Consider the following 15990-nt stretch of genomic DNA (forward strand, 5'->3'; position numbering starts at 1 on the left):
AGAACATTTAAGTTTCTTGGATTGAGAAGTATTGATATGTAAATTAAACCCTGGAAAGAAAGAGGGAATGAAACTCATTTGTTCTGTGAATTGTTTTGTTTATCAAGTATGGTTCATTGGTGTTAAAAACCATACTGTTCTATTGGAAAGCATGGGACTATTTCATCATCACTTTGGGAAAAAGTACGGAAGAGATGATACATCGAAACTTCAACAGTTTTGTTCTAGTGATTGTGCAAAAACGGTTGTGCCAATTATCTTTCTTATTCTGTTTTTCAGGGTCGACATGTTAAAACAGGTCAGCTGGCAGCCATCAAAGTCATGGATGTTACCGAGGTAAGGTTGGGCCACAAATGTATTTAAAGATATTATTAGATGAAAGACAAGGATCCCCCTGTCCCTCCAGCCCCCAGTGTAAGAGTGTTGTTCTGTTTGGAGACTCGATCTTGAACAAATCGCCCTCCTATGACATTGTGAGTTCATGAGGTTCATCACAATAGTTGGCTTAAATCGTTGCAGATGGTCCCCAAGTAACTAACAATCAGTAGCATTTTCTTTAAAAAAACACATCTGAGTGATGTCATCTTTGGCAACAAAATGGACCGTAATTGGAAACATCTTCTCTAATGGAAAAGCAGAGATTTGAGAAGGGACCATGGAGGTCACATGAATAGGGAGATTGAGGGGTGTGGGGTGGGGAAAAGCTTCTCTAGGGTATTAGGCCACATTTGGGCCATTTCTTTTATTTTTAACATGGGGAAAGAAAACATATCCAGCCAAGTTCCCAGAGGTTTGAAAACAGAAACATCTGCTAGAATGCTGAGCAGATTGTTGGCAAAATTTAGTAGCAAAAAATAGTTCTTGAAATGGTCACATGAGGATTTACTGTGTAGCTTTAGATGGGAAAAAGGAGAAATGAACTCAGACAAAAAGTAAGTGTGTATATATATATATATATATATGCATGAGTCCATATTTAATTTTTTCAAAAAGCCATAAATTATAATGAACTAAATTCATCCAATTTTAAATTACAGTTGATTCTTGAACAACATCGATTTGAACTGTGTGAGTCCATTTATACACAGGTTTTTTCCAGTACTGTAAATATATTTTCTCATGATTTTCTTAACATCTTTTCTCTAGCTTACTTTACTGTATAAATACAGTATGTAATACACATAATATGTATTATATGTTTTACATATGTATGTATATGTATTATATACATAAGGCCTTCGGTCAACAGTAGGTGATTAGTACTTAAGTTTTTGGGGAGTCAAAAGTTATACATGGATTTTCAACTCTGCAGGGGTCAGTGCCCCTAACCCTCACATTGTTCAAGGGTCAGCTGTTTTCATCAGAAATTTTGCTTTACATTCTCAGGATTGCTTCTGACTTGCCTCATTATGAATGAGGTTTACTGCCATGTATCACAGATTCTATAGAGAGTTAACCAGTGGTCTTGGAGATTTGAGATATCTTTAAATCAAGCCATAACGTCCCCAAGTCTGAGGTCTCTGGAGGGAGGAAAAAAAAGGCTGAGCTGACCTCTGAAAACAGTTGAATAATCTAGAGAGGGCCCTTCTGCTGCCCTACTCTCCCCCCGGTCCCTGATGACACACTCATCTCCAGTGTCCACATTAGTTAGTAAGAATTAGAAAATGTTGTTTTCTGTGACCACAAAATAACTGATAGATTTTCATACAAATATTTGAAGATGTGACATTTTATGAGATGACTGCTCTCTTTTCTCTGCCAAAGAGGGTATGGAGAGTTTGTAATGGAAACGCACCATTGCTGCTGGTAACATGCTGTGATACGGACTATCGTGTGGTATTACAGTGATCCTGTTGCAGTATGCAGCCCAGAGGGAAATTGGATACTTTCCAGTTAAATGTTATTTTAAAGATTATTTTAAAGAGAGGTGCAGGAGCAGCAAATTCTATCTTACCGTAATTTAAATACGAAAGTCCAGTCATTTACGATGTGCAACCTGTGAGTGGAACGACCAGGGTCACCTTCCTGCCAGCCTCTGCTCACCCACCGTGCATGCTGCCGGTGCTGGCTGCACTGGGTAGTGGCGGAGCTGGAGCCTCTGTTCTTGGTATTTGTCAGCACACTTCCTGACTTGTTTACTGACAGACTCGTGGGAGCCACTTTAAAAGTAGTGTTTTGGAATTTGAGGAAGCATGTGGAAGTCTTGGGAGTTAAATTTCTTCACCCACTTCAGCCTGTGCTGCTCTAGCTGACCGCCGCTGTGGCCACCAGGCCATGCTCCCTGTCCCATCTCGGGTGGGATCTAATGAGGGTTGCCTGCTCTGCAAATCTTCTTCCTGTAAGCCTGGCTCTGATAAGTGTGTAGTGTAGGATCACTATCTAAAAAAAGTGTAAAATGTAGGAAAATATAAGAAAGTTAAGTCCTTATACTTCCACCACCTACAGTACTTGTTAGTGTTTTGGTGCATTTCCTTTCAGGCATCTCTCTGTGAGCATTGCTATAAAATACATAACTGTGTGTAATGAACACTTCTGTATTCCACTTCTGTTGGGTTGTATACAGAAGGTATTTCCTTGCCTGAAAAATCAGGCAGTGTTGGAAAAATGCATTTTCAGGACTTCTTTAAAAATTATTATGCAAAACCCATGTGTTCAGGTGGAATGAAAACCAGATGGTGAGTCTTCAGAACAAATTAGAAACCCATTCAGCCATTTGACCATATTGGCCTCTCAGCAATGTTTCTTCTGTGCAGTTTCCATTCAGTGACCTCTGTGCCATAGCTTGGGGCACAAGCCAGCACCCTGAGAAGCATGCTCTTGCCGACTGCCCCCCGCCCCCCCTGCAGCACACACACCAAGGGTCTTGCAAGCCTTTTGAAGTTGTAGGCATTGACCTGGGTGGGACCTGGCAGCTGGCTGGTGTGAGGGAGAATTTGCAACTGATGTTTCTGGTTTCAACTCCAGCAGGAGGGGCTATTGGAGAGAGTTCTGTCCATGAGAGTAGGATTCTGCATGGCTTCTGACTTATACTCAGTTTCACCTCAGGGCCCAAAAGGTATGAATGAATGCTTATTATTGGGAAAAATCTCAGACTCATCCAGACTCTTGAGCCTGTTCCTTCGGTGAAGTTGAGAGGCAGTTATCAGGCTACTCCTCAGTTCTCAGGCTCAGAAGGCCAGAGGAGCAGCAGATGTGGGAAAGTGACCCGCTCCCCTCCCTCACTGTCCACTGGGCAGCTATGAATGACTGTGCCCTAGTCCAGCTGCACTGCGTCCACCTCACCCGCTTTACTTGACTGTGACCTGGAAAACAAAGCAACTGGGTAAGAATTCACATCTTACCCTGGGGTGATGTGGCAGGGACTGTGCAGGAAACTGAGTGGGTATAGAGGGGAGGCTTACATTTGCAAGAGATGTAAAGATCTCTTTATATTTCTTCTTGGATTTTAATAGTTTTAAGATTGATAATCTTTAGGATTTTGAAGGTCTCATTTTGAAGAAAGCTTGTCATTTATCTGATTAGTTGTGGGAAGGGTTTAGGGAACAGATTAATGATATTTCAAACTAGACAAGACCAGCACATGAGATCTACTATGTGTTTTGTTTTTGTTTTTGAAAAATTATAGTCAGAGGAATTTGCAGAAGCATGTATAGTGAGGTCCCATGTACCCTGCACCCAGTTTTCCCCAGTTATAACATCTTGCAGAACTATAGTACAATATCATAATTGAAGTCTATGCACAAAACAAGGCATGGCAGATGATTGCTTTTACAAGCTAAGAATTCGATCTGGACCTTGAAGTCAGATTATAGCAGATGAGGCCGTAGGGCTCAGAACCAAGGCAGGCCCTGGCATTGATTCTGCCCACTGAGCTTGTTCAGACTTCGCAGCTTGCGAGTGCATTCATTTGTATGTGATGTATTTAGAGGAATACTTGAATTGGTTGTTTGAATTCTTGATAGCCTGCCCCTTCATTTCAGTCCTCTTGTCTTAATGTCAGTTTGTATCACTGCTGTTACACATGGTGAGTCTTTAGGGTCTCTCATTATTTTGAGGCAACACTCTGGATGGTAAAAAGATGAATTAGGTGATCAGTGGTTCCCCACTTGGGGTCCATAAACTCTTTGAGTTAAGGTTTGTCTCTGAGAATTAAATTTTGTTTTCCATTTTCATAATTTCCTCCAAACTTTTTATTATGAAAATGTTCATAACTACAGAGCTGATGAAAGAATGAACTCCCTACCCTTCGCTTAGATTCAATAGTTAACGTTTTGTATGTGCATTGCTGCGGCACCACTGGGGCCCTTCACTTGTAAATACTTGAGCAGGCTTCTCTGAACATAAAAGGTAATCTGCATCATCATAATACCACCTCAGAGAATTACTAATTCCAGAGTTTCATACATACGTGTGTGTCTAGTCTATATTCAGATATCCTCAACTGTGCCAAAGATGTTTTTATAATAATTTTTTTCACATCATAGTCCAGTTGAGGTTTGTGCATTACATTTGGTTATCTTATCTGTTAACTCACTGTTAAATCTAGATCCCTTCTTCTCCCGCCCGCTCTGCCCCTTGCACTTTTTTTTTTTTTAAAGAAACTGACTTTTGGAGGACTCCAGCCAACTGTTTCATGAAATATCCTACATTCTGAACTTGTCTGATAGTTTCCTCATGTTGTGCTTTAACTCGTTCCTCCTGCCTGTATTTCCTGTAACCTGGAAATTAGGTTGAGAGGCTTGATTAGACGCAGATTAAATGTTTTTTGGCAAGAACACCTCATTGGTGGTATCCGTTACTTCACATTGCATCACATCGGGAGGTACATTCATTCTGGGTTTCTCACTGTTAGTGACGCCAGGTTTGCTCACTTGATTGGAGAGGTGACAGCCACTGCTCTGCACTGTGCAGGTGATTATTGGCTTTGCACTTCATAAATAACCTCCAGGGTGATATCTTGTCACTGAATTTTATGTTCACCCACAACTTTTTAACTCATGGTTTTGGCATTCATTTGATTTTATTATTATTGGGAAATAATGATTTTCAGATTTCATCTTTTTCATTTATTAGTTCACATCTGTCTATAAAGAAGAGTTTCCTTTCCTACCTACTCCCACCCTTCCTTGTTCTCTCTCTTTTTTTGGATATTGCTGTAGACATGGGCAGTTTTATTGATTCAATATGTTTCCATCAATTAAATCTGCTATTATTAGGTTAAGATTATTTAATCCAATCGTGCCAAGTTTGGCCACGGGAACTCATTGACTAGCTTCTTGTAGCCCCGTGACTTGGCCCCCTCCGTTTTTGAGTCCTTCCTTGTTTTCTGGCATAAGTAGGTATTTAAGGCTTACCTGCCAAAATGTGGAACCCCTTCCTCTGAGGCCCCGTAGCTCCTTTCAGTGGGAAGTGTATTTAGAAACCAGTGTCTGAGTGCTGAGTGTGTTCATTGCCGCCGAGTTGTTGCCGCGTCTGGACCCTTTCAGTAGACAGAGCATGGAAACACATTTTTCAAAGTCATTGTCTCCTTAATTTTTTTTTTTATTCTTGTATAGTTTATATGTCTTTCTCTTTTCTCCTAGACTGAAAACTCTTTGTCTTTAGTAAAGGAATACATTTATTTATTTGACTTATAATTAAGTGAATATAAGAATCATTTCAGAATTTTAATAAGTGTTACTACTTACAGTAGACATGGAGTGAAGTTTAAAGTTCTCTGAAGTTCGTTTTGTCCTTATTATATATCTGTTAAGCACTGTCATAGTGCTGTGCTCAGAAGTTATGTGAAATAATTCTTTCCTTTGTGCAGTTTATCAATTCGATATGTAGCTAGTTTCACTTTCTATTTTGGTTCATTTATGGTATTTGGTTTTTCTCCTGATTTAATTTTTGAATGTGTAAATGATTTACATGCTTCACAAAACTATGTTAGAAAGGCATGCATTTCGATAAACAGTTTTTGAAAGCTTAGGCTGGATCATCTGGATGACAGACCACCTTATGCCCAAGTCTTGCCATGTAGTGTTGGCGCTCTTGTTTGTCATTGCTTTGGGCAACAACATTGCTGGGGTGGTGCAGAGTGAGCAGAGGCAAACATGTTGGTGTTTTACATCAGATAGAGTTGAGATGGTCCTGTATGGACGATGTTTCACTGTGCTTTATTGCTGCTGAGTGGGTGAGCTGCATCCAGCCAGTCTTTTTTCCTTCTCTCAGCCTGGAACAGGATGGGGTTAACACAGTGCGTTCTCAGAGTATGGTCTCTGGACGGGCATTTGAAGCCTCTCAAGGCTTCAAATGAAGCCTCTCAAGCTCTGTCCCAGACTCATGCCGCTGAAGCTTAGGCGGGACCCAGCAGTCTGGGCTGTAACAAGCCCTCTGGGAAATTCTGATGCACCCTCAAGTTTGAAAACCCTCAGTTACTTCAGCAGAACTTGGGAAAGAAGCTGCCCCCTCCTACCTAACAAGCGGAGAGTCCCAGCTCAGAGACACTGGCATTGCTGCTCAGGGTGCGCTGCTGGTTAGACGGCAGGAGTTAGAACCCAGATCTTTGGTTCTCAATTTATTGAACCTTTGAAACTGTCAACAGTTTCAGACATCAGGTTCTAAGTAGGTTTGTTGAGAGAGCTGGTGTGATCTGGACCTTAAAGGATGGATAGGTCTTGACTGGTGTTCTCCTTTCTAAAGTATGGTTTTAGTAGATCAGCCAGAACAGCCTTATCTTTAGTCTTATGACCAAAGTATGTGATAAGCAAATGTGGCATTAACCTTGGAGGACAGGAAGATGCTGGGTGTGAAGCTCATGGGTTGCAGGGAGCCAGCCAGCAGATTTTACTGAGTTCCCTTTATGTTTCTTGCACTGTGCTCCTTCGGATGTGAGCATAAAGGCTCCGTATAAACCCGGCACTGCCTGGAACAGCCCGTAAAGCCCCAGCCTCTGCCTGTCATTAGATTGGAGAGGCAAGAGCCACAGCAGAAGCGGCCAAAAACTGAGCACCGCATATTACCTCTGGAGGATAGGTAGCTGAGCACCATCTGAGCTAGGTCCACAGAGGAGGGGGACAGCTTTCTTACTCTCTGTTGGTCCATCCTCTGTCTGGAGGGAGCAAAACAAGCTTACTCTAGTGACAAAGCAAAGCCTGTGAGGCTTAACAATTCTACCACTTGTCAGTTGCTGGGGAGCATAGTGTAATAGATGTGCTGTTCTTGTCTAGACTGAAAATAAGAACAGAAGGAAAGGAGGGAGAGATCTCTCTGGACCGTGTGACCTATTGTTCCATCCTTTTGTTCCTCAGAAGCAAGTTAAATGCTGCAGGCCTTACAGCTTGGTACCGTCTTCTTTCCATTTCAGGCTGCAGGTGGCACCTCCTGCTTCAGTGGTGCCACTGGCAGACTTGCCGTAGGATCACTCAGGGTTGTCTGGGAGAGTACAGCAGTGTGTGCCCCTCCCCCACATATTCTTTCTTGCCTCATCTGCCTCTGCTTTTTACCTTGCTTAACTACCTTCTCTTTCTTAGCTCCTGAGAGAGAAACTGATGTGCCAAATTCGTCGGATTGTTTTCCTTGCTCAGCCTTTCTGTAGGTGGAGCAAAAGTCACAAATTGTGCCTCTTTATTTATTTTTAATATTAGTACAAGACACGTCTTGAAGAAAAGTTCTTAAAATCAGTTAGAAATTGATTAAATTTTGATTTATTTTAATTAAAAAATGCGACAGCGATGTTGAGAATAGTTCCGCTGTATCCTCATAGGCTACAGCAGTGCTTCTTAACCTGATTTTCATTATCACCTCCCTAAGAAGAAGCCTCTTAAGATATTTTTTTCCTGATCACTCCACATGAAATTTTAAACTCTGTATATTCGTTCATGTACTGCATGTATATCTTTATGCTTTACACACGAAAGTGGTAAATTTTTTCTTCTACCTCCAAGAAACTCTTTTCATCCCTTTGGGAGCGATGATAGCACCCATTGAGAACACCCTGTATAGAGTAAGATAAACCTACGACCTTTATAAATGAGCCCGAGTAAGCTTTGTGCTATTTCTAATATTTTCCTTTTTAAAACAACTTACTAGATATTAGAATTAATACTCAGTGATAAAGAAGGTCTACTGGCTGGAAAGTGTACAGTGGCCGAAATGAGCTAGTGTTTTTTCAAGGACTTGTGCCAGACATTGCCTTGGGGGTGGTGCCACAGGCACCGGTATGAGTGCAGATAGGCAGACACCCTCACCTGCTCCTTCTAGGTGGCGGACCGCAGGCTGGGACTCGGATCCAAGCTTTTCCGATAGTAACGCTTGCTTCTCCTTCTTCTGAGCCCTTCTGTCCTTCTTTCCCCCAAAGTACTATAAAGTTAAGTTAGGATTAATGTTGAACTGCTCAACAAGTAGATACCTGTTAAAGTGTTTTTAAAAATAACTATGTTGGTGATGATGTGATAGTGACACTTTTTACAGGATTCTTTTTTTTGGGAGTGGGGCAGAGTTGGTTTGGCAGGGGTAGAATGTGTTTCTATTTTGGATTAATTCATTCTAATTTAAGAATATAACTGGAAATTCACAAAATATTAAAATTCTGTTTTCGTCTAGTTTATAAGTAAATAAGCAGAAGAAGGTTAAGACTAACTTAGCTGTATACCTCAGGCGTTTTGTTGAACTCTTCATTTAATCTCTGGGTGACAACAGTCGATGGTTAAGAAGGGGACCTACCTGCCCAGAGTTCCAGAGCTCGTTGCCAGAGTAGCACCCCGCCGTGCGGCACACCCCGTTTCCCCACAGGGTTGCTTTGACCACTTCGACCACTTCAGGAGCACAGCTGTGGTGTTCCGTAGTTGAATTCCAGCGCAGTGACAGTTAACACCTGGCAATGCTCTAATTGTGGGCGCTGGGATCTTTGATGAAGTGAACAGGATGTCCTGTTTTTGGTGGGCACTTGGATAAACGTGTAGTAGGTATACATTATTGGTTTCGTTGTCCAGGCAAATGGTAGTGATATATTGTTGCAGTAAATGAATCTAGAAGATGAGTGAATTTTGTAGCATTCTCACTTGCTGTCATCAAAAATATTACAGTCGATCATAGATGTTATACACTAATCATAAATAAATAATAGTAAGACCATCACACTTAAACTTTATCCCTCTGGGAAAAGAAGTAAAAGAGCCCTTTAAAATTTTAGTGGTTAGAAAGAGTGAGTATGTTTCTGGGTCTTGTTTTTAGAATTGTCGCTGAACTAATAAAGATGATTTATCTTTTTTTCTCCTGTTTCCTATGGAAATAAATTTGAGGCCTGTGAATATTTTTCAAGGCGAATTTATAGTTTATGAGCCTCATAGGAGTTGGCCTCATTATTTAACAGACGTGTCCTGGCTCGGACCCCAGTCAGTGTTAACACGCTGTGTTAGAACAGAGCCTAGAATTAATAAAGCTTCAGTTTCCTCATCTGTAAAATGGAATAATAATTCCTACCTCATAGGCTTTTATCAGAGTTAAAATTATATAATGGATGTATAGCATATTTTTACATGGTAAATGAGTATTTCTTTGTTCCTTCTTCAAATGAAAGATATTAAAATAAAAGAACTCGTCGCTTTTGCTGAAGACTTTTTAACATAGCCAGCTGGCCTCCTCCTCTCCATGTCTTTCACCCCTGCAGGCTCCTGCATCAGGTGGCTTCTTTGTCCTCTCTGGTATAGTAATCACTGTGTGGGCCTTGGAACCACTTTTCTCTGCCCCATGAGCTGACTCCTGGTACTGTTTGAGTGACTACGCAGAGAACAGTTTGCATGTGTTCATGCCATATGTACGTCATTCTGTACTAGATTGTAAACTCGTTAGGATGCTCTCAGTGTTTTCATAGCCCTTCCAGGCTATGACACGTGGGCAATGCTCGGCTTATATTCACGGTTTCTAAAGAAAGTCCTGGCAGTTTTAAAGGAGAATTTCCAAAAATGTTTTGAACATTGGCAAAAGAATACATATGGCATCTTTTTTTATAAAATTAGAGACAGTCCTTATTTTAATATGTATGTGCTAGTATATTTCTTGTTAAATTATTATCATATATTTATTGCTTTTTGGGATAGTTTTGACTATTAAAAAGGAACTGAGAAAAATATTATTCATTCTTTCTAAAAATATGACAGTACTAATTGCATTGGTTAGATGCAGTTTTAGTTCATTGGGCCTGGAAATGGCAAATATCAGTCATGTTTTCAGGTTGGTTTTGTGTGTGTGTGTATGTGCACGCGCGCTTCAAGAAGTTGCACTAATTCATTCATTTAAACAATAACTAACACTTAGTCTTTCGTATATATACTATTCTCAGATCTGGGGTTGAATAGAAAGATTAATTATGCTCTAGAAGGAGCTCTTCTCAATCTCTTGGTGAAACAAAACTTGCCTTGAAAGGATCTTCTTTGTAATTGCTGATGCGTATTCTCCAAGCAGAGAGAGCTTCCATAGTTCCTTAGTTTAATTCTGTTGCTTCAAGAATGAAAGACATTTTTTCTAAGTAAAGTAAATTCTTGATTAAAAAAAAAAAACACCCAGCAAATTTTGAATGATCTAAATTGCTATTTTTAAAAATATAGACACTGTTCTTTTACCATCCCCTCTTCTCTCACCACCAACTTTATTTTTTTTTTTTAACTGTTGGGCCATAAATGCAAAATTTTGTTTTCCATCTTGACACCTCTCTTGCTTCCATTCCCAGCGAATTTACTGACAGGGATATGTATTGCAGGTCCCCACGACTGTCCTCTGTCCGATGACGTGCTTACTTCCTCCAGCAGTGAGTTGTTGAAACACACATGACGTTAACACAACCTAAGAACAGGGAGCTACTCCCATCAGTTCTGTGAGCCGAAACTCTCCCAAAGCCCAGGCCCCAGCTGCCAGTCAGGGGCCAAGCTTGCAGGCAGGTCAGGTGTGGCGCAGACTCTCCTACACTCTGCAGTTATCACCTGTCCATTCAGCATGTCCGACAGCCCGGCCTCAGCATGGCTCACCTGAGTCCCCAGTCTTCTCCTCAAGCCTACGCTACCTGCCGTTTTGCCCTTTCTCTGTTGGCATCTCCAGCCTTGTGTTTGCTTGGGCCACAAATGCCTTGGAGCCCTCTGGTTACTCTCTTTCTGCAACATAGCACTCATCTGGTCTGTTAGGAAATCCTGTTGGTGCTGTCTGCAAACAATATTCAGTTTGTGTCAAAATGGTCTTGGCCTGTGGTGGTCCATGAGGTAGGAACTGTGGAATCTGGATTATATACAAGAGAGTTTGTTACATTGTTTTCTCTACTTTTGTGTAAGACTCTATGGGTCTGTAAGAAAATACACTGACCCCTTCCCACCACTGCCTCTACTACCAGGACCACCTGGTTTCAACTGCCATCATCTCTTGCCTAGATTTCTGCTACACATCTCCTGCCTCCAGGCTCGTTCACTAGCCTTTCCTCAGTTTAGCAGCCTCGTGTTCTTTTGGAGACACAGTCAGATCAGAATCTTTCACTGGCTCCTTGGCTCGGAGTAAAAGCCCAGATTCTTACAGCGGCCTGCAGCACTCTACTTGATCATCAGCCCCTCACCCTGTTCTTCCTCAACCCTCCTGTCCCACTCACCCCCACCCTCACTCCAGCCACATGGGTCTGCTCCCTGTTCCTCCAACCTGCCACGGTGCTCCCTCCTGGAGATCTGTGCCCACCTGGAATTCCATTCTCCCACGATGGCATGGCACTCCCTCACCTTCTTCACATCTTGGCACAGTGAGTGGCAGCTTCCTGTGGCTGGTGCCTTGTCTCGTTCTGCGATTTCCATTTCCATAGCACAGTGTCTAACTGGCTCCTTGATCATACTTACTACATAGCACCTGTTTCCACCATCACTTCACTCATCCCCTCTGCCCCAAGAATATAAGCTCCCTGGTAACAGGGATCTTTCTGTATTCTTTTCAGACTGTGCTGTCCCAAGCACCAGTCCAGTGCCTGGCCTGTATAATAGGCATTTCCTGAATGTTTGTTGAATGAATGACTATTACCAGTGCTGGAAGACATACTGGAGGGCTACAAGAGTGCCCTTTCTTCCTCGCAACGCGTGAAAAATCCAAAGCTCAGAGAAGTTAAACATAGTTGGTTAATAGTTTTGTGTTCGTATGTGCACATACTTTTATTCATGAGCTATCTGAAAATTAAATTTTTAACATTTTAATTATATGTGATGAGATACCCTTTGAGATGTGATAAAATGGTGAAGCAGTATTGGTGGAAAGAAAAGGTTTCAACTATCATGTGCCCAATCCACTGAAATGCTTCACCTTTTAAAGTGGTAAAGCCATTTAAAAGGACCCCCTTAGCACCCCAACACATGTTTTTCTAAATTTAATTCCAATAACTGCTTTCCAGGTTAAATTCTCTTTATAGGACCTGAGTATAATTTATATAATAAACTTCCTGGAATTCTCTTTTAGTCTGTCAGTGTCCAGTGACAATCTGTGGTAAGAACATTCACAGCATCTTAAGTGTATATATCAATGAAAGAGTTTTTAGAATAAAAGCTTCAGTTGTTTAATTGGAGAAGTCGTACCCACCTGCCCCATCAGTACCACACCCTGAGAGGAGGAATGTGGGACATGCCTAGTGACAGAATTGCTATCCAATAATTATTCTAATGTTTGTCCTAACCCTGTAGAAAGGAGGGCTGATTTAGTGGGCTTGATCTAAAACAAAGTTAGCGAGCCAGCCAGTTGGTTGGCTAGTTTCTAGCTTCCACGTGGGTGGCATTGTGGGATCGCTGTTAACCCTCAGATGGCCCTCACGCAGCCGGAAGCTAGGCTCCCCCAGCGTGAGAAGCCGCCCGTGGGGTGCGGCAGGTGCTGCAGAGCAGCCTCTCTTCCTGTCGTTCCCCATTGTACCGTCCATCTCAGCCTTGCCACAGGTCACACTCTGTCTCCTGCCCCAAAGCTCCCGTTTGTCTTAATTGTTCACTTTTGCAGATTTGCACTTGTCTCTTTGAGCCCCTGGATTACATGTAGTTCGGTATGTGTTAGAGGTTTCAAATGAACTTTCTAGTCATTACAGTTAGCAAATTATAATTTAAAACCATGGCGAGGTGAGGGAAGTTTATCTCCTTGCTCCTGTCCCTGGGCCCCAGCTCTGCTGATTGATCTTCAGCTCTGATGCGGACCACGAGCCCTGACCAGGTGGGACCCTGCCTCCAGATGCTGGCTGCTGCTGTGATCAGTCATCTGATGGCGCTCAGGTCCAGGCGGCTGGCTCTTCTTCTTTATCCCTGTTTCTTTTATGTCTAGACATTCTCGGACACTTTTTCCCTTTCCTTAACATACCTGTGCTGTAGCAGCGTAGCTGACACATCTGGAAGAAGCCACTTCGCAAGAGTGGCTTTGTCTACTTGCCTTATTCTGTATGTGGAGTATATGCATACAGAAAAGTGCACAAATTATAAGTTTAGTAAATTCCCCCCCAAAACGAACGACCCCCTCCACTCATGAACCAGATCAAGAAACAGAACATTGCCAGCTCCCAAGAGTTCCCCTGCAGCCCCCTTCTAGTCACTAACTCATCCCCCAAGAGTCACCACTACCCTGACTTGTAACACGGTGGATTATTTTTGCTTGTGTTTGTACTTGATATAAATGGAACCACATGGTACTCTTCTGTCGGCTTCTCTCACTTCACACGTTTGTGATATCTATTCATATTGCTGCCTGTAGAGATAGTTTATGTATTCTCAAGGCTTTTAGTATTCTTTTGTATCCTATAGCTTCTCTATGGACGTATCTCTCTGCTGGGTGCAGAGCCGGCCACACAGCCTAGCACCTTCTTGCACATAGTAGGTGCTGAACTAAATCGATGCAGAAATAGAAAGAAAAGTGCCTGGTGTAGGAACTTTTACTTTTTGGGTAAGAGATGCTGAGGTGCAAGTTATAGGTAAAACTTCACTTTTTTATTTTCACGTTCTGAACATGATTAAATATTTACTTCTTTTCTGACTTAATTTTATTTGCTCACCTGCAGGAGTCATGAGAAAGAGTAGGTTATGCTGCTAACTTTCATTGACTAGAAATAAAGTGTTAGCAACTGCTTTCAGATCTCTCTTCCTCTGTTGCGGGTCTTCAGCAAAGAGTTTACAAGGCGCCCCTGGGAATTCTTGTTCACCACGTGTCTTAGTAATGATGTCATACTGCTGTTGATTGTCATCTGTTCATGAAGCTGGTTCAGTTTTCTGCGGACCCTGCTGGTTCTCCTTCAAGATGGTGGGAGTTCGGGGTGAAAGGAAGGTAGGGAGATGAACCAAACAAACAAAATTCCGAGCAAGCCTGTGTTCTTGCCCTATCTTACCCCACAGGTCACTCATACATCCTCTAGTGAGAAATCTCTCGGAAACTGCTCATTCTCGTTTCAGTGACGAGGATGTTTGTAAAACAGCATTCTGTCATACCTAAAAGAGCAGCAGTAACGGAGGTACTGTTAGGTTCAAGGAATGTTTCCTGTGTATTTCCTGATGATTACTCACCTTCCGGTGAGCACCTCTGTGAGAGAGAGAATGTGCTTATACAGGAAAAGAGCGGACACCTTCTCTGTCACTGTTTCACTTTTAATGTGCCTGTGAACACGGCAGCAGGGAGTCCCCTCTCACTTTTCTTCACTTACTGAAGTTGCTGGGTTTTTGTCCTCCTGAGGCTAAAACTGAAGAAGACACCCAGGTTATTTGTTCCTCCTTAAGTTGTTTAGAAAGAAGACAGTTTATTTAAAAAATGCACAGATGTTTTTGTTCAAAATGGAAAGGACCAGAGGGCCATTGAGATGGGAGAGAATAAAATTTCTAACTACAGGGTGAACAGCAGTGTCTGTGGTCTTTGTGCGAACAGTGTCTGGTTGGACCTGATTGCTCTGTGTGGTTTGGTACATAGCGGGTGACATTACTCATGCAGTGCCAGCAGCCTTTTCCCATCATCTTCCCTCAGCCGCTGTCACCCTAATGTGGCGCTTTGTGAGAGTTTGAGCACCCCAACTTGTGTCTGGCTGTGTTTGTGTACGTGCTTCATCGTGAATGACACCATGATTCACAGAGTGTGTGTGTGTGGCGGGGGGAGGGGGAGGTAGTGTGGTCAGTTCAGAGACAAAGGGGCTAGAGGGCAAGAAACATTTGTGATTCAAGATCCCACAGAGTGAGTTCCTTTCCTCAAGATAAACCCACTGTCTTCCTGGTGACCACCTCTACCTGTTTTTCTTTTCCCCACTAGAAGGGTGGGCAGCAGGGGCCCATTTCTACTGACTGTGCAGGGAGGGTCAGAGGTAACCGAGGAGAGTGCCCCGTGGGTGGGTGCGGATGGGTGCGGGGAGTGTGGGGTGTGGCCTGGGGCTGGGGAGAGGGATTGCTGCACGCACAGGGCAGGACTCTGCATCTTCCTCTTAACTCCTGGAGCCATGCTGCGGCCCTGCCCCTGGTTCTGACTGGGCAGAATCCACAGCTGACCTGGCTTCAGGTAAAGCTGACGTCATCACAGATGGTGTTTTCTTACCCACCGTCCTCACATGAGCTTGGAAGTTCAAGGTCTTTTGGGCCTTTGAATTTTACTGGTTGGTTCTGCTCATGTCAATAGTAAGAAAATTAAAATTTATCCTCACCTTCCTCCAAGAAAAGTTCAGTACCCTCACAATGGTGAATTTTATGATATATCACATATAGCTCAATAAAGCAATTGGAACAAAACGTTGAAATGACTTCTGGAGTATTTTTTTTTTTTAAATGAAAGGTAGATATTTTAGGGAGAAAATACAGAGAAATCAAAAGATGAAAAAAAGCATTTCATAATTCTGTCATCTTGGTTTAATTACTGTTAGTATATAAATGTATATTTTTCTAGTATCACGTGTAGAGATATGTATGTATGTGCATATACATATAAATATTTTTTAAATGACAAAGTAGCCTTTTCTCTAACATTAAAAGTAATGTACTCATCTAGAAAATTGGAAGA

General features: G+C 42.2%; 1 protein-coding gene across 21 annotated transcripts in view; it reads left to right on the forward strand.

The window, feature by feature from the left end:
- Positions 1-15990, forward strand: part of MAP4K4 (mitogen-activated protein kinase kinase kinase kinase 4) — a 175998-nt gene that overhangs the window by 78839 nt on the left and 81169 nt on the right. For all 21 annotated transcript variants that reach the window (XM_015596277.2, XM_015596281.2, XM_015596282.2 and 18 more), the window contains exon 2: positions 280-336. In XM_015596277.2, coding sequence (XP_015451763.1) covers positions 322-336 — 15 coding nt within the window. In that variant the 5' untranslated portion in view covers positions 280-321. The remainder of the gene's footprint in view (positions 1-279; positions 337-15990) is intronic.

Source organism: Pteropus alecto, unplaced genomic scaffold (assembly GCF_000325575.1).
Source record: "Pteropus alecto unplaced genomic scaffold, ASM32557v1 scaffold288, whole genome shotgun sequence".
Taxonomy (NCBI): domain Eukaryota; kingdom Metazoa; phylum Chordata; class Mammalia; order Chiroptera; family Pteropodidae; genus Pteropus; species Pteropus alecto.